The 26,755-nt window shown below is 39.7% G+C and overlaps 1 protein-coding gene across 2 annotated transcripts in view; it reads left to right on the top strand.

The window, feature by feature from the left end:
• Nucleotides 1-207: 207 nt before the first annotated feature.
• The window catches only part of TMEM164 (transmembrane protein 164), a 40,179-nt gene continuing 13,631 nt past the window's right edge, over nucleotides 208-26,755 (top strand). The window contains exons 1-5 of one of the 2 annotated variants that reach the window (XM_030498363.2): nucleotides 208-313; nucleotides 948-1,533; nucleotides 14,379-14,428; nucleotides 16,056-16,122; nucleotides 23,964-24,042. In XM_030498363.2, coding sequence (XP_030354223.1) covers nucleotides 1,069-1,533; nucleotides 14,379-14,428; nucleotides 16,056-16,122; nucleotides 23,964-24,042 — 661 coding nt within the window. In that variant the 5' untranslated portion in view covers nucleotides 208-313; nucleotides 948-1,068. Of the gene's footprint in view, nucleotides 314-444; nucleotides 687-947; nucleotides 1,534-14,378; nucleotides 14,429-16,055; nucleotides 16,123-23,963; nucleotides 24,043-26,755 lie in introns of those variants that run through there. The other variant, XM_030498362.2, reaches the window with a different exon arrangement.

Raw genomic sequence — 26,755 nt, 5'->3', positions numbered from 1 at the left:
CGGTCAGGCCGGGGCTGAGCCGAGGCCCCTTCTCAAGCTTGGCCTTTCACGGCTGCAGTTTCTTGGCCGACTAACCCCCGCTGCAGCGGCACTTGAGGAACTCGTTCAGCGAGTTAACGCCGCTTGTTGGGTCGGGTCTGACCGGCGAGCAGCGGGGAGCCGTGCCGGGCCCTCGGCTTCCCCTGCGGCGGCGGCAGGCAGGGCCGCGGGAGGCTGCGTGTGAGGAGGAGAAGCAGCGGGTGAAGGCAGAGGCACCAGGAGGAGGAAGCCGAGGACGCGCAGAGCGCGGGAGAAGCGATCGCTGCCCGCTGAGGTAGAGCCAGCCGCGGCGGGAGGCGGGAGCAGCCGGGGCGGGAAGGAGGGAGGAGCGGGCGGCCGGGCGCAGCCAATTCGGGGGGGGCTCGTCCATTTTTCGGTGTGAGTCAGGCACGTCGGTGGGGTGATGCTACGACGTTGGGAGGGGGCCGGGAAAGCCGCGGGAGGAGGCGGCGGCGGCGGGGGGGAGCGGCCCGCCCGCTCCGGGCCGTACTCTCAGCCGCGCCGCCGCTGAGGGGAGCGCTGCTGCTTCTTCCTCCTCCTCCTCCTCTTCCTCCTCTTCCCCTTCCCGCGCCGGGGCCGGCGCCATGGCTGGGGGCGCTGGGCCGCGCCGCGCGCCCTAACGGAGCGGTGCCCGCCCCCGCCGCGAGGTACAGGGCCCAGCGCTGCGCGAGCCGCGGCCGTTGGGGCGCGCGGGAGAGCCGTTGGGGTGGCTGGTGGGGGGGGAGAAGGCGGCCGCGCCGTGAGGGGCGGCTCGTAGCGTTGTCCGGCGGGAAGGGGAGAGCCAGGAGTGTGAAGGAGGTGGACGGACAGGGCGAGCCAGGCGGGAAGAAGAAGAAGGGGTGCTGAGGCCAGGGGCTTTCGCCGCTGCCCGCAGGCTCCATTCATCTGTGGCTCCTCCCCTCTCGCAGGCTTGAGGGTCGCGTCCTGGCATCGAAAGGAAGAGCTAAAAATGAGCCTCGCCCCGAGCTGAGCTGCTGCTCCTGAAGCTGGGGAAGGACGGGGACTACACAGAGGCCGTCCTTGCGTTTCATGGTCCGTCAGCCCGACAGTATTTTGGCTTTGATTCCATCTTGCTGCTACCTGTTCCTGGACGGTGTCGGGGAGGAGAAGAGGCACCATCCCACCATGTCTCGTTACAGCCTCCATAATCTCCTGGACTGGATGTATGGAGGTGTGGACCCCAGCTTTGCTGGCAACGGGGGGCCTGAATGTGCGGCCTTTCTCTCTGGGCAGCAGCGTCTTCTGGAGAGTGTGGTCTTCCTCAGTGTGGGAATCGTGGAGATCCTCCTGTCCCTCTGGAAGCTCAGGCAGCTGCACTTGAGGGACCTGGAAGGTCATCTGCTACAGCAGCCCCAGACTAAGCAGGAGAGCTTGGGCAAGAATGTGCTGCTGGTGGTGCTGTGTCTCATCTTTGGGCTGGAGATGGGGTTCAAGTTCGCTACCAGGACTGTCATTTACCTCCTAAATCCCTGTCACGTTGTCACCATGATGCAGGTAAGGCTTGTGTACAGTCATCAGGAAGTTTGCTTTGGCTTTATACTTGCAAAGCAGTGTTTTTCCCACAGTCGGTTTGTGGACCCAAAGTACATAGCAAAAGTACAAATGCCAGGAATTGGTATAAACATTTTAAACCTGACTTGGTTTTTAATCAACTTATTTGAAATCTGTGAAAAACCCAAGAGACACAAAAAGTTGAAATTGTAGCTATGACTAATGTCCAAATCTCTGGTTGAAAATGGAAGAAATGAAGGCAGCCTCACCACTTGCTTTCACCTGATCCTTGTTTCAAGAATAGAAAATGCTGTTTCCACTGACAGCGGCGGTGTAATTTGCATCAAATGTGATGAAACCAAGATTATTGTTAAAGCAGCTATGTGATTTACATGCAATTTCTTCAGGCAAGTGGCTTTTAGAGATGTGAATGTATTTGGTGAAGGTGTGGAAGAAACAAATCGCTCTTAATTTTGTGCAGACCATGTTGGTTTAATGGTAAGGAAAACAAGTGTTACTTGTATCTCATACATGGGGTGGATGGGCTGATCTGGCTTAATACCCCTGGATAAGCTCTGCACTTTAATGACTTGTGGCTTGGTTGTTGATGCATGGTAATGTGCAATTTGTGGAGCTTCCAAAATAATGGCAACATTCATAAACATTTACTGAACGGCTAAAAGCTTACAAGCTGTATTTGTCTCAATAGTCCTGTGCAAGTACTTCACTATCAGTTTCACTGAGCCTGGTAAGGAGTGTGGGAGAGAGAAAAAATTACTAGTATTTTGTTTAACTTTGCTACTGTTGTGCCCTCAACACTGGACAACTTGCAAAATTTAAGCTCAAGAATTAATAGAAGAATGGCAAAAAGGCTTTCATAAAAGATGCCATGATAATAGCATCTGTAAGATCAGTAACAGATGAAAATCAGACCATTGCCACTCTTAGACTCCCTTTGCAGCATGCTGAGTGATCTGGGCTGTATCAGGTCAAGCCGGTTGATAGCTTCACTCCTGGAGAGCGTTTCCTAACAGGAAGGGAAACATCGTTTTCTGGTTGTGCCAGAGGTTTAAGGGAGATGGGTATTATCCCAAAAGGGAGAAAACAGTCTTTTACAGCAGTATTCAAGACCTTTACAAGAATTAACTTACAGTTCCAGACCTGAATTAGCAGGTTGTGTAAATTCCTAAGCAATGATGCAATGTTAGCTCAGGATTTTCCACCATCCAACATTTGCTTCCCAGGAAATGGTAACAATTGCTGTGCAATCAGTATTGCTGATGAAGAGGAAAGTAGAAGGTATGCAAGAGCTGTAGAAATAATTATAATAATATAGTCACATTCCATTTCTTGGCAATACTTCGTGTTTACTAGAAAATTTTCATATTAATTTTCTGGGAAGAAGGTGAGCATATGTTACCATTATGATTTGAAAGTTTAGTTGTCTTGATGTGGTATTTTAATATGATGTTATGATAAGTATTCAGCAAAAGCTAATGCCTCATTTACGTGTGGGGAAGCTAGTATGGCTTACTTCATGCATTAATGCTCTCCTGAAGAAGATGTAACCTCTGTAGTTAGGCATGGGCACATCTTGATCTCTTTTTGACCTATTGTGAAGCTTTTTAAATAATCCTATGGTAATTACTCATTAGAAATGTGAAACTGAGAAGATGGATATGTCAGTAAAATTCAGAAGTCATGCCTCTCCATCCTCAAAGAGATGTGTTAACAATAGGTCTGGGCTTAATGTAGAGAAGGAAAATGACTGCAAACCCAACAGCTTTCATCAAAGAAAACAGGTTAGATACAAAGACAGTCGATGACCGCCATCAACAGAAAAGTAATACATAGTAGTTGGAATCTTACAAGCATTATTTTTCTGGCTTGAATTTAATAAGGGCAACAGGTTGGCAAGATGAAATACATGAAAATATGATTTATTCTTTGCTTCTGTTCTTAAAGTAATTTGTACATAATCCTGCTGTTGGACCTAACCAGGAGGGTGAACAAAGTAAGAGGTGAAACATGCTACAGCAATCAAGATCACTTCAAAGGGAAGCCAACAGTAGCTGCTTTTAAAGGTCTCTTCTTTCACTCAATTTCTATTTTCTTTTCTTCAGCTGAGAGTGTTTCACCTTAGAGCAACAAAGGCTCTGGGCTCTGAGCCAAAAATATTTGGAACTGGAAATTATCCTTCAGATTTTCGCTGCATAAAAGCCCTGCTCTTAAAGCCTAAGACTGAAATGAAATCGCAAAGTAAAGTGGGTATTACGTCTGTGGTGCATTTGGGCAGAAAAAACTGCATAATACAATGAATAGAGAGTTCTGCAACTGAGTCTGTTTTGATCAGGTGTCTGATTTCTGCCTATCACACCAACCTGTGTTCAAATCAAATCTTTTTCATAAGTGGGAAGAACTAGTTTAGATTTGTCATTGTGAGGGTGAAGTCTTGATCAAGTGAACGTATTTACCTGCCTAAACAGTTGTCGTGGTTAATCAGATTCAGAGATTTTTTTGTTGTCCTGCTACCTAGTTGAATTATCTAACAGTACTACTTGTTTCCAGCCCCAGTCTTGGTTTTGGCTTCTTACATAGATTTGGGGGGGGAACAAAAGCAGTATTTCTTCACCAATGATGTAAGTGTAGGTCATTGAGAGAGAAATGCTTCAATTTTTAAAAAACTTATAAATTTATTTGAAACCAAAGGCGAATGGTAACTTCTGTGGTTTTCTGGACAGCTATCCAATGGGGTGTTTTTGTGCAGGACATCATGAATGCGTGGTGCAGCGGGGAGGAAGTCTATGAATTAATTCATACTGAGCTCTTTATTTACATAAAGAGGGGTCTCACTGGAAGTTATTTGAATACCTTTATGAAATAAAACCCAAACTCACTCTCTTTTTAGTACTGAGGATATGATCGGGCTAATGATACTGCTACAAACCCAGTGTGAAAGGGTATCCTGAAAGGGAAACGTTAAGTCCACCAGGGTGTTGCAAACCTTTTCTCCTTTGCATAGCAGGAAAAAATTCAGCATATGTTTAGGGGACCAAGTGTTGTATTTTCAAGACATTGATCCTTTTGAGTATTGTAGAACCATAATTATGGTGTTGAAATTGGAGAGGTTAAGGAAATCTTTTCAAGTTTCTGATTTGTCAGTGTAAAAGGAAAGAATCACCCTACACTGAATTACTGCACCTAAGGACTGACATTCGTCTGGAATAAAGAAAATGTTTCTGTAGGAAACACCTGTGGATGATTAGTTCAAACAGTGATCCTTCTAGGCAAAGAGAAGTAAACTAAAGGGGAAGTGATAGGTGGAAAAAAGGCAAGGGAAAAGAGTATAGGGGAGTCCATTTTCATCCAGTGATCCCGATCTGATGTTTGCATAACTAAAACCAGTGCTAAGTGCATCTGCAGTTCAGTAAATACTAAATCCTGTGTTCATTATTTCCAGTTTTTGCTTCTTTAGAGTTCTGGATCCTTTCTGTCCTTTGCAAAAAGGCTACTGTGTTTTGGGAAACAATGGATTGTTTTTGGTACTTACATAATAAACATAGCTTCCCTGAATTGTGCATCGTTTGGGAATATGTCCCAAAATACATCAAATTAATTATCTCCCTCTTGCTCTCCTCCTCCCTCCTCCTTTTTGGGTTTTTTGGGGTTTTTTTTTTATTTTTTGTTGTTTTTAAACCTTGGGGAAAAAATCTGATTATGTGGTCAAATGTCATTTTTCAAGTGTAAATCTGAATTTAATTTGCATCTATGGCTCCTAAATGCTTTATAATATTTGGCAGAATCCAGTTAAATTGTGCGTGGTTTTCTATATTCTGTCTCTTCAAAACCTTGAACTAAAATTAAAGGAACATTCATAACCTGTTATTTGGGAGTGAGTATGAAGAACCTTTGCTTACAGAAATTCAGTAAATCTTTATAGAAAAGACAGTGAATTATGTTATTGGGTTACATGAGTAACAGCCAGGAAGTCAAAGTTGCTGTTAGTCCATTTTTAAAGGAATAACTCCATTCTGAGTTATTCCATATTTAAAGAGTAGCAATATTTTAAATCGAAGATGGTTTTCAGTAGTTGCATTCACTGCTTAATGTACTAAGATTGTTGGACAGGCTGTAGGGCAGCAAAGCAAAATTTCTGAGGAATATATATACATTTTTCAAACTGTAAGTCTCTGAATGTCAGCTTCTGAATCTCCCTGTTGGCATGTGTGCATAATTCCCTTATCTATGTCATTTTTTTTGTGTATACCTCTGTTCCAAAACCTGGTAGTGCTCCCTGCAGAACTTGTCATTTTTAAAGCAACTCAGAAGACAGGGCTCAGTTTCAAGAGATATGATAAAACTGAAACTTAGTAGAATTTGATATGATAAGGATTGTAAAAAAAATATTTGAGAAACCCAAGGCTACATATTGGAGTATATAGTCCCAAATCAGTACATTTAGGAGATGTGTGAGACTGTTGTAGCAAGGTCAGCAATCATTTGAGTGCTCTGAAATGCTCTCTGGGAGACATAAACTTCAGCACTTCAGTGAAAGATGTGTGTAATGGCACCTCACATGCAAACCTCTCGCATCATGAAGTTTGCAGTGTGGTTTTTATATCTGCATAATGCACAAGTCTGTCTTTTTACAACTGCACGTTAACTTGCGATACTTCCTCTTAATTCTGATTGCTTGGGAGGAAGATCATCAGAGTATGTGGCGAAAAAGGGCAGATGAAGAACAATTAAAGCACTGAAAGCACCAGTATTTCTTGGTGGCAAGCCTTATTTCTTGCAGAAGAGTTCATTTTATTGCTACAAGATGACAGCAGCTCAGGGGCCGTAGATACGACGTGGCAGGTCATGAGACAGATCATCAGTTCCTTTATGCTGGGCTTGGGATGCTCCAGAACTAATAATTTGGCTTTCAGAAAAGCCGTGGCTTGCTTATATTGTCCAGTCTGCTCTTGGTTCCAAGAACTGTCAATTTTTTCGTAATTGTTATAATTTATTTTTAAGCTGTGATTTTGTTGTGTTTAAAAAACATTGTCAACTGAAGTTTAGAGACTTGAACTGATACCATAATTAATGTAGTAATTATTTACTGAGACGAGGAAAAGCTTTTCAGTGATAATTTTAATGCACTAGACAGTTTGTTTCACCATTGCACTCATTTTTAGTAAACCCCAGCATATAGTAGAGACATTGAGAAATATGAGTATGAGGCAAGGGAAGGATTTGTATTCAGAAATAACAGTCATTTTTAATTTAGTATGAAAGAATAGCAAATATGTCTTAAGGCTGTCAATCACAGTTTGCTTGCTTTGAAAAGACACAGTTCAGCCAATTCAACTTGGACAAGGTTTGGCCAAGGTTTGAGCTGAAAATGTGCGTGCTTCAGTCAAGGTGGTGGGGATCGTGGTAATACGCTGTGCTAGTGATGAATGTTCAAGTGTAGGAATTAGAGATTCAAGCTCTAGGTTAAGCCTTTGTTTTAAAGTTGCCAGAATTTGGAAATACCTGCTGTGCTTGAGGATAGAATGCATGCTTTGGTAATTCTCTCCTTTGTTCTAGATATTCTTGGGAGAAAGGAATATAGAAAGTGGGGAATTGACAAAAATCAATCTCACTCTCTAAAAAGGAGTAGGAATTACACGATTGGAAATTCTAGGTGAAAAAGCTTAACTTTCTGTTACCCCAAATCTTTACACTGAGGGTTATTGTCTAAAGGCTATTAGGTGAATCCTTAGGTAATCAGATATTGGTTTGTTTTGATGAGGTCATCATAGATTTAAAGCAAATAGCAATCGAAGTGTCCCATTTAGTTTGAGCAACATGTTATGGAGAGACAGGCTTTTTTTTCATTTCTTTTTCGCTCTCCAGTGTTTGGGTTTTGTTTTGTTTTGTTTTGGGTTTTTTTTGTTTAAGAATAGAGCTGTTAAGAATTGTTTCAGTGTTTTCTCCAGTGTTGTAATGTATCACTGTTGGCTGTAACATATTTTTAAGATGGATTTTTTTTAACCTTTTTAGCAGTTTCATACACCATTCCATATAGGCTGTTTGGAGGCAGTTTAAACTGATGCTTTGGGAATGTCTGCCTGAGGTCTTCAGGAACCTTGGTGGAGTGGTGGACTGAATCAAATAGCAGCAGTAACTGTATTGGACACCTTATAAATTCCAAAGATCAGCATGACTTTGATCTAATGATTTACATTCTAAAACCTCCCTTCTTTGTTGTTTCCCTTGTGCTGCTGTAAATGTTTGTGCTCCTCGTCACAGATGATGAGTTTTACTGCAGTGGCTGTATATCAACCACATTCAACGTAGCAGCTGGAACTGTGTTGATGTTCACTGCAGACAAGTTCTGTACTGTGAATTTGAAACCTATGAAGAGCGTAATGGGACTCACGTTTCTTGTGACACTTCCTCAGGGCTTTAGGTAGATGTGGTAAGGGTTTACATTTATTCAGATTGCCAAGTAATTAGTCAAATGATTTTACTTGTTTATATTTTAATACTTTGGTAGTTAGTGAAGTGCCAACTTAAATTATCAGGAATATGATGTTATATGCCATAGCTTTTAATAGATTGTGTTACTGTTTCTGTTTCTTTGGCCAAACTTATCTGTAATAGTGAAGCTATTACTTACTATCCTGCTGTGTTTAAAGAATACAAATTTCTGTTGTAAAATCCTACAGGTTGAGGAATTTTGAACTGTGACAAGAAAAAGGTATTGGTGACTTGAGGCAGAGTAGAGCAGGACCTTTCTATGATGGTTTTGCTGACGTAGGAAACTGATATGAAATGTCACGCTTGGGAAAGAAGTAATAAAAGTGAACATGTATGAATATATATGCACATGAGAATCTTATTGTGAACCCAGGTAAGTTTTTGATTGTCAGGTTTTGCTAAAGCATTAAGCTAGGAACGGGAATGAGCTAACCCATTACTAGTGAAGAGCCGGTGCAGGTAGTGATTAGAGAAGAAGGAAGAAAAACAACCTGTGACACTTTCTCTGAAATACTAATTCCCAAGATGCGATAACTAATGCTACTGCACACATAGAAAGTCTTATGTTAATTATTAATCCTAAAATATGGCAAGTCTAGAAATCTTTCACCTAAGACCGTAAAAGGGAAGAAGGTGAGTACAGATTTGTTGGGTAAACTAAGCGTGTGGAAGAAGGGGAGACATACAGAATGTCCCAATGAGTATATATAATTTAGAAGACATTGTGCTGTAGAGGATGGAAATTGTTCAACTTGCTACACCTCTTTCATCCCTGGGTAGAACTGGGAGGTTGGAAGGAGGGATGGGCATCTCCTTATGTTCCCAAAGTCTGGTTTATGTAATACAGAAACTACTTTTATTGTAGTATTACTTAGTGCTCTGCCAGTGATGTTGCTTTGAATCATGAGTATTCTTAGCACTAGATTAACAATTCCACAGGACGCATTCATTAATCTCTGAACCTGTCTGACAGGTCCAGTAAGGCAGCTCTGATTTTTGTGCTGAAATATTAAATGCATTCAACTTGCTGCTCTTTAACAATGAGAATGTAACATCTTTTGGCCTCTGTTTTCTTTTCAGCTTTGGCAGTCTGAACTTGTCAAACCACAGTCACGGTATTACTATTTTTTTTTTACAAGTTTCCTTTTAGAAGGCAAACAGATGGCTTTTAAGTGCTGTGGCTTTTCTGGGCTGGGCTGATAGTTGTATGAAACCAGCTGCTGAAGCAAAGCTGTATGATGGAGTTGTTAAACCATTACTGATAAATGATAAGGTGATTGTTTTAAACTTTAATTTTAGAGTTGATTAACAAAATCTTCTACGTCTTTTAAATTATCCAGCTGCTTGAATGTTTCTTGCCTTATCTTATACCATTGCGGGGGAAAATGGGTGATTTTGACATCTACAGTAAAATACTCTTCATTTTACTGCTGTATCTTAAGATACCTCTTAATCTTGAAGGGTACTTCGATACACCTAAGAAAGGGTGGAAATTTTTATTTCAGAAGAAATTAAAATCTAACCTATTAAAGTTTTCATTTTGGAATAGTGTACTGAACCGATTTATGATCTGGTTAAGTGATCAGGACTGGAATGTTTGAAAACAAAGATATGTTTCCAGTCTGCTGCAACAAGATAACTGAATCAAACAGGCAGCTCAGGGACAGACAAGCTGCTGTTTCGAAAGGTAAATGAAATCTGTGCTGCTATGTGAGATGCACTGGTTTTACTTGTAGCTTAGCTGTCTTCTGCCAGAAACAAGCGTACTTGTAAGGCATCAGTAAGTGTTCCCATTGATATTATAAGTGCTACTTCATGTGATGTTAAATCTGGAATGGTTGAGAGTTGTGTGACTTGTGCTTTTCTTCCCCTGCTACCCTTTGAATTGTCTCATTTTCTCTCTTTAGTTTGTGATCAAACAAGATGATCTTTGTGTTATGCATGTTTCTGTCTCAGCAGGACTAAAACTGGTAGAAGAAAAGCCTTTCATGACAAGTTTTGACTGTGCTCTGCCTCAGTCTACTAACAAAAATAGCATCATTAAAATACTCCTGAAGGGAGCTCTTACGTGTAATACTTTGAAGAGATTTGGGAGGTTCTGGAATCAAAAGACTCTGGAGATTCAGCTAAACCATAGGACAAAAAAACCACAACCCCAAACCAACCTAAAAACCAATGAGCTCTCCCTGTTTAGAGTGCTCATGGAGTGAGGCAGTAACATTCAATGAATAGAATGGTACCAGGCTTAGATATTTTAAGAGGTATTTTACTTCAAGTCAGAGACAGTATTGCTGTCCCAGACCTAGAGTTATCATTTGGAGCATTCTCCTTTTCTTAGTGCATGGTTAGAAGAAGGGAACATGTAAGAGACTGATGGGCAGCCCAGTCCTGGCTGAGTTCAGGGCAACCATGAATTCAGTCTCTAAGATTTTGCCTCAGTGGTGCAATCCTGTACATTGCAGTCTTCAAGCTGTAACAGCCCTGCTGATCCATCATGTGTAGTGGTGTGACCTTTGTATTTGGGCTTATGCAGGGTAGTGCTGGCCATGCAGTTAGTTCTTCATGCCAGAAATATTTCCCATAGGAATGGACAATGATATTTATGGTCTCGTAATTACGAAGTATATTGACAGTATATTGACTTTCATTTTCATCTGGATCCTCAAGGTTGAAGTGAACTTTAGTTCATAGGTTGACCAGTGTTAGAAGTTTCTTTGAGATTTATTCCTGAGAAAAATTGTAAAATCTTCTCATCCTGTGCTGGTGGAAGAGACTGGCACAGCCTGACTCACATCGTCATCCCTGCCCAGGACTTGATACCTGTACATTTCCTTGAGGCCACACATGAGTTTGTACTCTCACTTTCTTTCACTTGCATTAGCCTATAGTCTTTCACAGGTCGAAGAGTCTTAATGTGTTAAATCCATGTATGGAAGATGTTCTATACTTATTGCTAATTCTTGTTGACCTCTGTAACCCTTTCCAAAATTGCTTTTTTTGAGAGAGAGGGAGATTAAAGGGGAAGAGAATGACCAGAACTCTGCCCAGAATTCAGCCTGTCGGACAGTTTATATCTTACTGCTTATTTTTCTCTCTGGAAATACTTAGTTCTGTACATTTTGGATTTCTGGTTAATTCTTTTGTCCTTTTCATTTGTAACATGAAAATGTAACAAGTAACGGATCTGACAGAATAAGGAGGGACATTAAAATTGTTTCTTAGTGTTTCTTCTAAATTGCAAGTTCAGCTATTCTGCCTTGAACAAGAAGCAGCTACTTCAGTGTGCTTTAAAATACATGCTGCTCTGTTTACACTAGAACTCTGCAACGTGCCAGTGAAGGGGGCTCACATCTGTGCTAGCCTCAGCGCATAAAACCTTGAGAGTTCTGGCAGGAAATCAGAGGCTGGAAACTGTTCACAGCCATGCTGCTAATTTAATATGACATTGTTTGATTTACAAAACATAGCTGTTTCCTCCTGCAGGGCAAAGGATTTTATTTGCAGTGTGATAGTGAAATGTAGTATGATTATGTGACCACTTGAGTTAGAGCTTGTGAGCTTGTCTGCTGTGAGCTAGATATTTTAAGACTTTTTAATTACGCTGAGCTGAATGATGACCCTTTTTATAATGAACTGAATCAGTGATACAGTTCTTTGAAAATCAGATACAAGGGTGTCTTGTAAAACGACCCCTTTAAGAGGCTGAGGTATGTGCATATTTAGAGAGAAAGTGCTTGATATTAAACTGCTAAAGCTGAAACATATGAAGATCTCTTCCATTATCCTGAAGTTTTAACATAAACATTCTGCTTACGACTTTTCTGCTGTAATAAAAAATGGAAGTCAGGCTTATTTTCTGAAAGATCCCTCCTAACAGAGGGACTTGCTTGCATAAAACATTAAATATTTATTTTTCCCTCCTCAGTCCTGAAACTGTGTTTCTTGCAGTAGAGTTGACGTACAAATACACAGCTGTGAATCTTGTTCTCTTATTTGCTTGTCTCCATGGTAGTGAAGAATTGGTATGTCAGTCTTTGTAACAATACCATCTTTTTTTAATACTAGCTATTTTTTCACCTCAGTGCTGAGATTCAGACAGTATACAGACTTGTATTGTAGTTTTTGCTCTATCATGTGGTAGTGGAAGCACTTTTCATTGTGTCAGAAAAACAAATAACCGGTGTGATTAAGTCACGTTTCTGGTTTGATTATTTTATGCATATAGAGAAAAAGTTTGATCTGCTTTAAGATGTAGGAAATCGAAAAAAAAGATCATACTGGAAGAGCAGAAGGTGTGAACCTGCTTCAAAAGAAACAGGTTTCTGAATTTAGGGAAATTACAAAATAATCTGAATTTAAAGCTCTGCATGAACTAGTTAGACTCTAAATATTGTATCTCCTTTTGCTAACATACAACATGTATTATTAAGTTACACTAATGCATACAAGTAGCATGGGAAAAAATAGTTGTAAGAGACCTGTAGAAGATATTTGTGGTATCCAAAGAAGGAAAAATATAGCCCACAATTCAAGAAACTTTAGTTAGTGAACAAAGTTTATTGCAAAATATGCAGTGATGGAATAATGAAGCATAGTGAGTGTTAGACACTTTTCCCAGAAGTCATATATATATATATATATGTCTTATGTGCAAGGTGATGTATAGACCACTCAGAAGAATTTTCTGGCGTATACTTCTTAGCACAAAAAAGCATCCATTAGTAGCTTGTCATCGTGTGTCTGTTATGTTTTCGTCCTCTTCAGTCTGCTCTAATGAGTTGAAATTGCTTGCTTTTTAAATTCCAGACTTAAGAGAAACTCTGGATTTTAACAATATTCGCTAAGGAAATGTCTTGGGGTACATTCAGTCAGTTTTAATTGCTGCCTTTTTCTTGCTGTGCTTTTATTAGAGTTATGTATGACTTAGGAAAAACAGTTGTGTGTCTGTGTTCTAAACTGTTATTGAGGCTGACTTGAATTAAACATACAAGTAAGTGAATCAGAGAAATAAATGGTTGTGTATTAACAACTTGTACTGGAAATAAGATATTTCGAATGTGTGTGTTTATTTGTGTGATAGAGGCAGCAGCCGCCTTTATACGCAAGGGCTCAGTAGAATGATCCAGACTTCAACATTTCTACTGTTGCTGCAGCAAGTACATGATCTGGGAATAATTAATTTGAATATACATCAGAAGCCTCTTGCCAGCCCTGCAGTGCTTCAAAGAAACATGTTTGGTGAATTGGCTAATCTGGCTTGCCCACAAAGCAGACATTTTCCAAACGCTCTCACTTGAAGTGATTTAAGGATCACTACAAATTTGTTTTGTAGGTTGGCAGTGAAATCTATTGTGAATTTATTTTAGTAACAACAGTAAAAAGTGTGATCCATCTATTTCTTACGAAATAAATGCTTATCAGACAGTAGGCCAAAGTCTCTTCTTTGCAGTAGTGGGCAGTATAAAAGGTAGGAGTTTTATCACTGAGCACTTACGTAGTAATCTCTTCATATCTAGAGTAAAGCTTGCTGATAAGAAGTTTTTTAAGTTGCTGTGAGAGATTTTGTACAGCAATATCAAAAGATTATGGTTATCTATATTTAGGTGGGGCATTGTTGCAGATCAACCATACTTTATCACATAAAAATTGAAATCAGGTCCTATTTATGGTAGGAGTGTGGCTTGTAAAGAAAAACAAACATGCTACTCCAGTGGTACTCTGTTATTTTTGGTCTTGTGAAACAGCTAATGATTGGTGAAAGTTTTACAGTACTTTAAAATACTGTATTGAGTATGGAAGTGGCCATATTTAAAGATGACTACTAAGCTTATAGAGCAGATACTGAGGTAGCCTTTCTTTGGGAAGTATGAAGAGGCTTCTATACACAGCCGTCTAGCATGAGGTCTTCAAGAGCTAGGTCCTGCACTCTGAAGGGGGGAAGTATTGTCATTGTAAATGCTTGGTCTTTAGCACAGCAAGGACTTCATCATGACACAGGGCTAAGGAAGCTGCTGTAGTAAAGTTATTGGTGATACAGTAATCTGCTTTGTAAGAGACCTTTTGTAATGACAACATCAAACAGGCTAGAATTTGACTTGTTTCTTAGGCACTGGCAGAAGCTGAACCCTAGATGCTACTCATACTGCTTAAATCCTTTTATCTGTAGATAATGTGAGACCTTTTAATTTGTTGGAGATTTTTAGTCTCTTCTAGCTGTGCTGTAACACAGTTCTGGTGAGAAATGATTTGTGATCTACAGAACTGGGAAGGAAAGATATAAAAAAATTGAGTCTAAAAGAGATCATATCATTAATTTAAATGTGTTTCTACTATTTCAGATTTTTCTTCTTGCCTGTCCCCCATGTCGGGTTGCAATGATTCTCTTCAGGTAATGCCTCTTCTTTACTAAATTTTTATCTACTTGCATCATGTATTTTAGAAGTTAATCGCTGCTTAAGTCATAAAACATTAAGATACATATCTGGTTGGAAAGGCATATTGGTTGGAATGAAAAATGACACCTTGAAAAGGATTAGGGCTTAAATCATGGGTGTTGAGCCACATATCCTGGGTTCTCTTGGACCGTGGTTTTGGCCTTTCTATCATCTTTCTACAGGTTAACCTGTGGACTTGTGTAATTTATGTCATAGGCCTCGTACCTCTTTATTTTCCTCACTAAAAATTAATAACTGGACAAGGCTATGCATACAGGATGGGTCTAGTTTTAAAATTGTGGATTTAAGTTAAATAGTGAAAGCAGATTCTTGCTGACTTGGCTATTTCTCCAATCTAAGCAATCTTTCCTAAAATATTGCATATTGTTACTAACCTCAGGAACCACAGGAGTTCCTAATGTGCAGGAAGCTCTAATGGGCTGCCACAGTAGAGTCCAGTAAGCAGCTGAGGGGTGTAAGTGGTCATATTGTGGGGAGACACATGGGAATGGCTGTAGCTGCCTCCATGACTGGTCTTCCTTGTCTTAGTCTAGGCAGTGACTGGAAAAATGATGCTGGGGACATGCCTCATGCATTATTTTGGAACTGCTGCTGTCTCTCTGCAACTTTTTCCTGCTGTTCCTCATTTGGGCACTGAGTAGGCTGAATCCAGAGATCCTGTGTTAGTGTCTCCATCTTGGAGAGTGTGAAAAGTACATCTGGTATTCAGGAAATCCTGGATTTACTATATGCATTTTGAAAAGACCAGTTGCAGAGCGGAGGCTGCAATATTTGTTGTTTTCCAGAATGAGCCTTTCTGTTTTCTAACACCCTGACAGCATATAAATTAGATTTGGAAACTGTTTTGAAATTGTAATACCTTCCCCTCCCCCCCTCCCCCCAAGTTACTTTTAAATTCCTAAGAGTTTACGACAGGCAGTGGTCGTAGATAGTATTTTTTACTTTGTGTCTTATGTCAAGTAGGTTGAACTAGAACCGATACTATTTTTGTGTTCTTGTGATACAACCATGGTTCAGAAGAAGATGGCTGAAAGCTATACAAAATACAGTATTATAGTACTACTTGCCTGCCTTATTCTTTGCTTAGAACTTGCTGTTAAGTTTTGACAAATGTAGTTCTTCCTTTATTTAAGGGACTTTTTCCAAATTTCTGAAGAATTCAAGCTTACTTTGAAGTTGAACATTTATAGAGTTAGACAGGAGTAGAAACCAGAAACCTTTATCAAACACACTATTTTAAGCTCTGAAAGGCAAATGAACAACAAAATTCCAACTATTTAGCAGCTTCCATCATGAATAGGATTAACACAAATGGGCAGTCCAGGCTTTCTAGGAATCCTAAGCTCATTATAGAAAGCAGTGCTACTTTAGGAAGTCATTTGTGTATTTAAAGAGAGGTTTTTGTCCAGGTTATTGTGTTTGACAGTGCCTTAGTTCAAATTCAAGCCAAAAACATTTTCTTAAATCTCTTGCTACCTTTTATTGAAGAGATACTACATAAAATATGTGAAAACATTACACTTCCATCTGTGAAAACACCACCACATCTCTCTTTTTAAGGTTGCAGATGCATATGTTGAATGGGGCCCTCTTGGCATTGCTGTTTCCTGTTGTTAATACACGCCTGGTGAGTCTGTACTACTTCTCCTCTTTTTGTATTTATTCCTAAAAGATTTTGTTTGAACAGTTAGGCCTGTGTTTTATTTGGTCTTTTAAAGTTCATGTTACTAGGCTGTAGATTACTGGTACAGGTCACTACACTGGAGCCAGATACTGATCTACTATCTTCGATTTGATCCAATATCAAAAGCCAATATCTTGGATTTTTTGGTGTTGATAAATCAATGTGGAAAAGTAACACTGCTGTATTCTAAGGATCAATTCCATCCTGGCCTTTAAATGGAGGGAAAACTTCATGGCTTTGAAAGAGGCTTTCATAGGATAGCATTGTGGCCTATGGTCAAAATTCAGTTTCAGGCTTTTCAGACTGTATGTAAATGTAAGATTCGTCGGGCATGGAAAATACCAAATGTTGGTGGCTGTCACCCCAGCTCCCCCAAGATTGGGTGCAGCAGGTTTCATTTCTCATCCAAGTTTTCAAATCTGCTACGAAACTCCCATCTCCTGGACAAAAACTCAACCTGTTGGTGTCTCTAGAAAGATTCTTATTATGTTGAGAGTTAATGGTCAGAAAAGTTATCCTCAGTCTGAGCCATATGAAATATTTCTAAGGACTATCTCTAAGAGCTGTTATGCATATTAGGGCTGTGTATATGTGTATATGAATATATGCCTACGTGCTGTTTGTTTTTGTGTCTGTTGACTTATTTGGAAGAATCTGTTGTAGTTATTTAAATGCCTGTTTTAATATAGATTTCACTTATATTTATCTGCTTATGTTTTTATGGTGCCTGGATAAAGTACTCATATCTATATGCATATAGCATGTGGATTAATGATATTATTAACAAAATTGGTGTGGACTTTAGACTCCATTACAAATCTCATTAGTGGCTGTTTGTAAATCTTGACTGCCCTAATAAGATTAAGTGTAATATCTGCATCTGTGGTGAACTTCATGGATGATACACTGTGTTCATTGGCCACACTGGTAGCTAAGGAGACCTGAAACCTGACAGTTCTATTGTTGCCTTTTAAGTAGTTTCTTTATTTTCCCTTTTTAAGACTATAAAATTTTGCACTGAGACTCAGTTCAGTTACTAGAGAGAGGATAATGTATCTGGAGGCTTTTACATGTGAAAAATAATCTTTCATAAAGCATGACACACCCTGCATAGGAGGATGGATCATATTTTTCAGAATTCAGTGGATTTAGTAGTATAATAACCCTAGAGTTCATTTGAGATTTACATTGTCCTTCATACTTTGGTAACTATATGTATTTTCAATACTATAACAGCTTATGTGCGGTTTGCAATTATATTTTAATAAAACTTAATGCTGCTGAAGTGGCATCAGATGAATAAAACAAGTGGGGTTTTTTTCTGATAAGGATTAACTATTTTGTATTTCAAACTCTCTAGTTTTGAGGTAAATCTAAGCTTTAGCATAACCAAATGGTTTTTCTGGGTAACTTTTTCAGGGTGAAATGTTGAAATATTTAATAAATCATTAGCCTGTATTTGCTCTGCCATTATTATAGATCTCATTCATATTAGGGCAGTGGTGATTAAACAGGAAAAAAACAGGCTACTTATAAAATTCTGCTTAATTAGGGATAGAGGAGCCAAAGGATAATGTCCAAGAGCAAATATTTTTGGAATAAATACAACTTAGGATATTTTTGGCCTGACAGCTGCTTGCTAGGCTGTTCTCTTTTCAGTGTTTCTTCTGGCACAAGATAATGTGGGTGATGTTTTATAGCACTGCTGCTTTGACCCAGATTCTCTATTGGTAGACACACATTCTGCTCTACAACTGTTACTGTAGTTCTTTTTACACTGACATGGTCCTGAAAGCAGTGAATGTTTCTTAAAGCTTAGCAGAAAGTTCAAAAAAGCAATAATTTTGGCTGTGCTGTCTGCTCTGGTTTGTAGTATCCAAGTCTTGATTCACTCAAGAATTGTTGTGTCTCAAGTTTTTAAATTCAGTTTTAAGATACATGTTTTAGTGTGTACATGTTTCATATAGAAATTTTGTACACTTAGTTCTGTCTGTAAATTGATGGAATATATAGTGTATGGCACAAAGAGCATGAAAAATTGGGCACCTGAACTGTTAAATAAGAAGTGAGGAGTGATACGTTGTCTGGAGCAGAGGGAGTTGCAAGGTCAGTGGGAACTGGAAAGCAGGAGACTGTTGCCTCCTATCACTGTGAGAGATTGTACCAAATGGATGTATTGCCGTAAGCACCAAAATGCTTCACTTTTACCTTCCATAGTGTACAATGTATTTTATCCTTGGGAGTTATTTGATACACAGCTGGATGTTGTCTCGGTGGTGGTAGTTTTCATTGTCTTCAGCTGACATTCTCCTAAAGATGATCGTTCCATGTGGATTGCCTGAGTTATGTCACAGGCAGCAGATGATCACTGTTGAGCTGCAGTTTCTCTTCGGAGAAGCCTGCTAATTGAGCAAGTTCAGCAGTAGCATTTACATGCTAGCTAGCAAACTGTGTGCCATGATGGAGGTGAAAGCAGTGAGATGCACAAGGAAATACTAGATGTGCAGTTTTATTTGTACATATCAATAATGTGGAAGGGACCAGAGACAGAAGATACGGAATAAAAAAAAATCATTAATTCACCAGCTAATGGATGTTTGTTAAGGAACTAGTGGCTGTCAGGATCTTGGTTCTAAGTGTTAACCTGTTCAAAGTAATTTCCAGAACACCTCTTACATCATCTTGTGGCCCAGTCTGTTAGGGTCATGTATTTTTGCTTCCAATTACTTTAATTAACGCATTGTAAGTATTACTTTGTATATATCATTCAATGTTAAATTATCATGAAAAAGAAATTTGTGGAAGCTTCTGGCATAACTTTTCTGTTGAAATTTTTTAGAACCTCAGTCATTTCAAAACTATTCCTAAATATTAGTCAGTTGCCAGTGGAAATGGAGAGTTGAGAAATTCAATGAAATTGCAGTAGAAGGTTTCTACCTTCTGTTGTTTTAACCTTTCAGTGACACCATACTCCTTAAAAACCTTGTTAGACTGTAATGGGCACCTGGGATAGTGTTCAAAGAAAAATGTAGCCTGAAAGATGAGGTCAGTCTATCCTGTTCTTTCCAAGAAAATATTTTCCTGCCTTGACATGGTGTTGAGGTACCAGCAGTTCACAGCCTTGAGCAACAGATGCATCCACTTGTATTTAATTGGCAAGTAAATATTCCAGTTATTTGCTACATTATTTACCATGTGCTGATGGAGTTAAACTTTGTACATCAGAGTAGTCATTGGATAAAGACAAAACAGTTCTTTCTGAGTTAATGTTTTTCTGAGTTCTTATTACCCTTCAGAAATAAAGAGTGTTTTAATTTTTCACTCACAATTTCATTCCTTTCTCATGATGTAGATCATTCTTGTCAGCACTAGCAGTTCACATGGAAAATAGGGTAATCTTTTATGACCCTTAAGTAAACAGAGAAGGTGATGTTAAGGGAATTGGATTGCTAGGTTCCCAAGTGGGAGCCAAGAATGGTATAAGAGCATATACAAGGGTGGAAAGAAGGGTGGAAAGATCTCTTTCTACTCTGTATTTATATTATATAGACTATGGTATAGGTCCCGATAACCTCGCTATGCAAATAAATTCATGTAACTGCCACAAAGACTCCAAGTGTTTGGAGAATAATTGGTTTTGTTGAACTTTCATATTGTGTTAATCAAATTTTAAAGGAAACTCTTTCCACTGGTTTAAAAGCAGGGTTTTTTGCAAGCTGATGCCCTGAAAATGTTGATATAGATAAAGTAAAAAAACAGGACATGTCCCAGAGGTGTTGGGCTTGCTGCCTTTGCTCACACAGCTGCAGTGGTGCAGTTTTAATGTTTCCAGAAGCTGCTATAGTCTATTATTAGAACTATTTGGCTTGAGAAGTATGCATTCTAAATCTGGTTTAGGAACAAATCATACTCTGAGCAGTACTTCCAGCACACTCTCTGTAGCGCCTGTGATCGTTGCCTACTGTATTGCTGTTGCCTATTAAGGCAGGTAGTTAAGCTACAAGTAATTCACAGTACTGAATAATTTGCATGAAATGCCCGTGCCTACACAGCAATGTGGAATAGGTTATGGTAGCACACTATGGACATCAACACTGGCTTCATCTAACTGGTACAAGGAAATAACGAACAGTTGCATGTTGGCAGCCGTTGAGAGATTGTGCTTTGGTTGCTGGTAGGTGCTCAAGCCAGGGAGGGTTTCTGCAGCTTTAGGCAGTATCTCTGCCATTAAAATGGTATGGATGTGGAAGTGGAGACTAGAATCACGCTCGTATTTGATAATTATAAATCTACTTTCTGCTGGTGGTCATAAGTAGTCCTAATATTCTCTCTAGAGGAACTGAGAAAATACTGTTTCTGAAATTGTTATTATCTACCTCTTTTGGACTTGACCTTACAAATGCTTGATTGTGTCCATTGCCTCATTAATGTGAGCTAGTTTGCATAATCAAACTGAGTGACCAGAAGACAGTGGTGCCTTTTTATGAGAAAATAAACATCAAATACAGTGCTAGTCAAATACTCAGAACACTGATATAAGTCAGAACAAATGCATTCAGTTGAGAGTGCACTGAAGAAAGCCTTTTCCTGATTTTCTCAGTGGGCATCATCCTCTGCAGCAACAGGCCCCATGTCCTGGTTTAGCCCCAGCTGCAGGTCAGCACCACACAGCCGCTCGCTTCCCACAGTGGGGTGAGGGAAAGAAGCGAAAGGGTTAGAGTGTCAAAACTCATGGGCTGAGATAAAGACAGTTTAATAGGTAAAGCAAAAGCTGCGTGTTCACAAGCAAAGTAAAACAAGGGATTAATTCACTGCTTCCCTTGGTCAGGCAGGTGTCCATCGCCAGGAAACAGGGCTCCATCACACCTAATGGTGACTTGGGAAGACAAATGCCATCACGCTGAACGTCCCCCCCTTTCCTTCTTCCCCTACCTTTACATGCTGAGCATGATGCTATGTGGAATATCCCTTGGGTCAGTTGGGGTTAGCTGTCCTGGCTCTGCCCCTCTCAACTCCTTGTGCAACCTCAGTGTCCTTGCTGGGGTGAGGAGCAGAAAAGACCTTGACTCTGTGTAAGTGTTGCTCAGCAGTAACTAAAACATCCCTGTGTTATCAGCACTGTTTTCAGCACAAATCCAAACCATTGCCGCATACCAGCTACTGTGAAGGAAATTATCCCAGCCAAAACCAGCACATAAATAAAAAAATTCTCTTAAAACTTGTAATAATTTGGGTTGGAATCCTGGGGCCTTTAATATGCTTAATAGACAAGAATTTAGATGAGTCTATTTTGGTAACAAATATCCAGTCATTCTGAAGCTCTCTGGGTCAGGTACGGTTGAAGAACTGAACCATGAACATCACTGGTTGGTTACAGGGGGAATACTGCTCTTTGGAGTGACTGCTGGGTTTCTACAGGGGCACCTGACAGGAGAGGACAAGTCTCTTGGGGCCTGTGAAGAGGGTCCACTTTGAAGATTGTTGGAGTCTGGGTTTAAATACATGTGGCCTTCATGGGTGCCTGTGGTCAATATGATCAGAAGGACTTGTTTTGTTCTGTAAGTGTTGCTTTGAGTTTTTAATTTCTCGGACTTCACCACTTGCTGAAGTGCTTGTTTTCACAAAGAGGTTTGTTAAATCCTAGATTGCTGGGTGACTCCTTCTGCCTTGTCACTACTTGCAGTTTCTGTTTGCATATCTGCTATCTGTGAGTCCTTTATTGCTAAAACAATTTATAGCTAAGACCTTTAGAGCTGGGTGAGTCAGTCGCACAGGACAACTTTATAGTTCATCTTTTGTGTTTGTTCTTTTTCTGTTTGTTGTAGCCTGGCTGTACAACTTGAGTGCTTGGTTGTACAGAAATTCTGCCTTTCTAGCTCTATACCAGGAAATGCACAGTTGGTCAGGCTTCAGAACAAGCAATCTTTTATAGTGAAAAAAGATGTTTTGTTTTACAGGAAAAAAATATTGTCAACACTACTGCAGCAAAACAACTGCTACTCTGTTCTCAGAAGTGTCCTGAGCGTAGTGTTTGTGTAACTGATGCTCGCAACTCAGCGAGTGGAGAAGCCCTTATGAAACCACAGATAAATAGAGAATGCTCCTTGGCAGGAGTGAGTGCCTCACGTTGTGCTTGTTTATATGGGGAGCTATTGTTTCTGAAGTGTGTCTGTTCCAACTGGAAGAGGTACAGCTTTTTCTCCAGTTAGGAAAACTGCTTTAGCCTCTTCCCAGATAATTTGGATTCCCTCACTTTGCTCTCTGTGTCTTTAAACAAGGGACAAGAAAAGATTCAGATTCAGGAAACCTCACAGCTTCTGTGAAGTTCTTGCTTTCGCATACTATTATCTTGCTTGGCTTTATGTTTTGATACAGAATTCTTGGAATAAAATAACCCAACAGATTGTATGAAAGGTTTTTTTTTTTTTTTAGCTTAGTCTCCCAAGAGCTGGCTGAACATCTTGGAGGTTGCAATCAGGACACTGATACTGTGCAACTGGGGATGCCAGGACTAGCAGAATCCAACTGTTGAGTTTAGCATCTTTGGCATTCAAAATAAGACATAAGAATTGTTGTTGAATTTCAAAGATCACTGTACAAATTACCTGCAGTTTATTGACTACTGTTATTGGTAGGACTTGTGTCTGGATTCACTTCAGCCTGTGGAATGATAAAATGAGCCTGTGTTTGAACCCAAACTCAGGGCTTTGCATTCTTCCTGTGAGATTTCACATGTGTGTGGTGGTATTGTCCAGTTTTCACTCCTGAAAAATAATGGCAAAGTCTTTTCAGGTCTGTAAGTGAGCTGCAGCAAGAAGCTGAATTCTGGATTTTGAGTTTGAATCTTTTCTACTACTCTTCAGTTTCAAATGTGTTGCTTTAGTTTAACAAATAGATACAGGCAAAAGCACTTACAGATGGGAATAACTTTCAAATATAGCCCATCACCTTTTCTAACTGATGAAGAGCTAGAATTAGTTGGGTCTGGATTAAAGGGTTCAAATAAAACTCGGACTTGTGGTTCGAGTTATTTTTAGCACAGTCTGTCTGACTTCTCCAAGAAGTAACATGAATTCAACTAAACACACGTCTCTAATCGTAACTTCCCAAAAGTTGACAGCATGTGAGAAATACCTGATTTAATACTAACTGGTAACTTGTGTATATGTATCCTTCTGCAGTTTCTCTTTAAAACCAATAAAATACTGGTTATTTCATATTTTGTGGAGCTTTTAAGTTTCACACATGCATGCAGATTGCTATAAATCAGGTCTTTTGATTTTTGCACAGGTCTCCTCAGCAATTACTTACATATATATTTATTTATATACTTTTATATATAAAAGACCTCATTTATAAAATTCTATAAGTAGAATTCTATCACTCAGAAGGCAGCAATTATCTTGTGTTTCTAAATAGGCTATTGTCATATGGGGTGTGTATAGTTCCTGGTTTGATTATTGAGGGTTTTGCATTGTTAATGGCAATTTATGATAACTAAGAAAGGAAAAAGAGCAATCTTATTTTATTCCTTCTTTGTTGTTCTTCTAGCTAATTTTGAGAATTGTCTGCTTGAAGTGCTGCATTTGTGGCAAGGAGAATGGAAGGGGTGCACTTTGCTGCGCTTTCAAAGCACTGACCATGAATGTCAACTCTTTGTTAGTGTACATAGGTGATGAAATAACTGAACTGAAGGGGTTTTCATGGGTCATGAGGAGAATGGTTCCTTGAAACTCAGGTGTCAGTGATGAAAAACATTTACAAATATTTTCCTTATTCCACAGCTTCCATTTGAAATGGAAATTTATTACATCCAGCATGTGATGCTTTATGTTGTGCCCATCTATCTGCTGCGGAAAGGAGGTAGGTTGGCAATTTACTCTATACCTATTAAATTGGTCCCGTGCAGTGAAAAAGCTGTGCTAAATGGTTACCACAGGCTTTACTCTTACTCATATTTTACCAATTTTCTCTGTGTTGTTAGGTAATAGTTTCCCATGTTACGTTGGAGTTGCAGCCGAGGTAACAAAGACTTTTGTCAGGCAGTGAAAGGAGAATTTAAAAAGGTCTTTTGCCCAGAGAGATATTAAGAATGTATTGGCATAATGTGCACTCTCTTCCTGAGTAGCATCTCTGCCATCTTGCAACATTCTTAAGTTGTTGGTGGCATGTATTTTTAAGACTTTTGCCTTCTTAGATGCGTCTTGAAGTACTGCAACTTAAAATGAGCTGGAAAAAGTTGTTATTACATCCCCATGTAAATATTAGTCGGCTAGTTAGATAAACTCCTGACATTCAGAAGCTGTAATGAAATGTAGTGACACATATTAATGAAATGAGCTAGCTTGCTTCTTATCTCTTCTGATAAGATTATTATCTTGCATTCACTTGTACCATAATAGTTCAGGAAGTCTGGGAATCCCGAATTGTTCCACTGGCCAGTGATTTTTCTAATTGTGGCTCCTTAGAAGGGAATGCACGATGTGTTCATCTGGTGTGATGCTCTGCCCCCCTCTAGCGTTGACATACCTCCAGCTGCCTTTTCCAGCAGACCTAAGTTGTTTCATCCAGGAAATAAAAGATGATAATCTATGGTCCATATGTTCAGTGGCCTTTAATGAAAACCCCGAGGCTATAACATCAAGGAATGGGATACAGGTTAGCAAATGCTCAGGACAAGTGGAGTCAGCCTGTTCCATTCTGGTGAATCTGCTGTATTTTACACCAGCAGTTACTTACAATGCTTCACACTTAGTGCACTATAGGTTTGTAACCTTTTTGTTTTTCACTGCTGAGTAAAACCAAATAAACATGATCCAAAGGAAAACGTGAAGTATCATCTTCAAAAGATCATTCTGTTTCTTTGTCTTACCAGAGAAATATGCCGGGCATATTTAATTTTAATATGTTTTTGAGATCTTAAAATTCTGGCAAATAATGCAGAAGTGCAGTATAGTTGTTGAAGTTACACAAACTCATAATCATTGCAGAAGGAGGGTGGAGAGAGGGGAGAGAAAGTATAAAGAGCCATGTAGTACACTGTAGGCACTGACAAACCACACTCTTGCGATGGCAAGATACAACTGGGGCTGATAGGGCTGTATCTGATTTGAAGGGCTTTGTGTTGCAGTTCTCCCCTAGTGCCTACATTTTTGCCCTTTATTAGTTTACAGGTATTTGCTGCCATCTAATGTTGACCTGACAGCAGTGACATTTCTACAAGTACTTCATTGGCTAAATACATCAGTTGAGATTGCCTTAGGCTGTGTGACTAATAACTGTTCCATTGCTTATGCATTTGGCTCTCATCACCTGGCTGACTGTAATACCTCCTTAGCAAAGCAGCCATGGACTTCTGTAGGAGTTCTGGCTAGTGCCACAGGCGACATAGTGTATGATTATTTTGATGGAAAAATTACTTAGCCAAAAAACATTTGTTACTATGTTGTCATTTCACTAGCACCCTTGTTTAAAGTGCTTTCTGAGTGGATCACACCCTATATTCTAATTCTATCTTGTGAAAATTGCTTTTTCATCCCTGACACCGATTGGCATGCAGCTTTATTTCTCTATTTTAAGGAGAAATTTCCATCAGTGAATCTATGAATTATGATTGGGAGAAGTAATCGAAGGGTAGTAAAATTGAAACATTAAAAGGAATGGCTTGCATATGGAAGAATATACCAAACCAGTTTTATTGGGAATCTGTCAACATTCCTGATGGCCTTAATAGGAGCTCAAACTTTTCTCAAAGTCAGGTTGAGCAGAACACCTGAAGTAGAGCTGGTTTGTGGCTTATTCTGCACAGAACTGCATGTCCAAGTTTGTTGACATGCTACTCAAGCATCATACCAGTCACGCACACACATCCAATTACCTGTTGAGGGGGTTCCTTTTGAAAGGAAACTGGGTGACAGGTAAGCAAGGGCCGTAATCATTTATTTCTCTTCCTGCTGTTCATTACAGTGGCGAAGACTGGCCCTGTTGCACTGGCAGCATGACCTTCATGTGCCCCCCATGTAGGTATGGGGGCTTTACGATGCTCAGGATCAAACTGATGAGAGAGATGTTCAGAACTCAGGCTGCAGTGTTGTAGTGAACTCACTGAAGCTCAAGGATGTATTCCCTCTTGGGGACTAAGACCTTTTTCTCTCTTCCTCTTTTCTCTCCTTCCCCTCTGTACTGAGTGGATAGATTCCTGTATTTTCCTTTCTAACGTATTTTCTTTCCAAATGTACATATGCATATGCATGCCAGGCTAGACAAAATAAATGCTTATGCACTATGGCTCAGATCTTCCTTGGCTGCAGTGAGGCTCTCCTGCAAAATAGATGTAGTGCAGACAGAACAGGCCAGCATAGAGGATTCATAACTCAAGGCAGTTCTTACGTTTGCAGTTGGCAACTTCTTTGCTGAATGAATCTCACCTTGTATCACCTGTGAACCCTACCAAAAGTTACAGTATGTGCCTGGGCAAGACACAGCATTCCTGAAATAGTTGGATAGGCTGATCCAGAGCTGTAGGTCACTGTTTTCTCTTGTCCTTAGGAGGTGAGGCCCTAGCTTCCCTGTCAAA

This window comes from Strigops habroptila, chromosome 9, assembly GCF_004027225.2.
Source record: "Strigops habroptila isolate Jane chromosome 9, bStrHab1.2.pri, whole genome shotgun sequence".
Taxonomy (NCBI): domain Eukaryota; kingdom Metazoa; phylum Chordata; class Aves; order Psittaciformes; family Psittacidae; genus Strigops; species Strigops habroptila.
The sequence above is the reverse complement of the archived record's forward strand: the minus strand, read 5'-3'. Positions and strand labels throughout refer to the sequence as shown.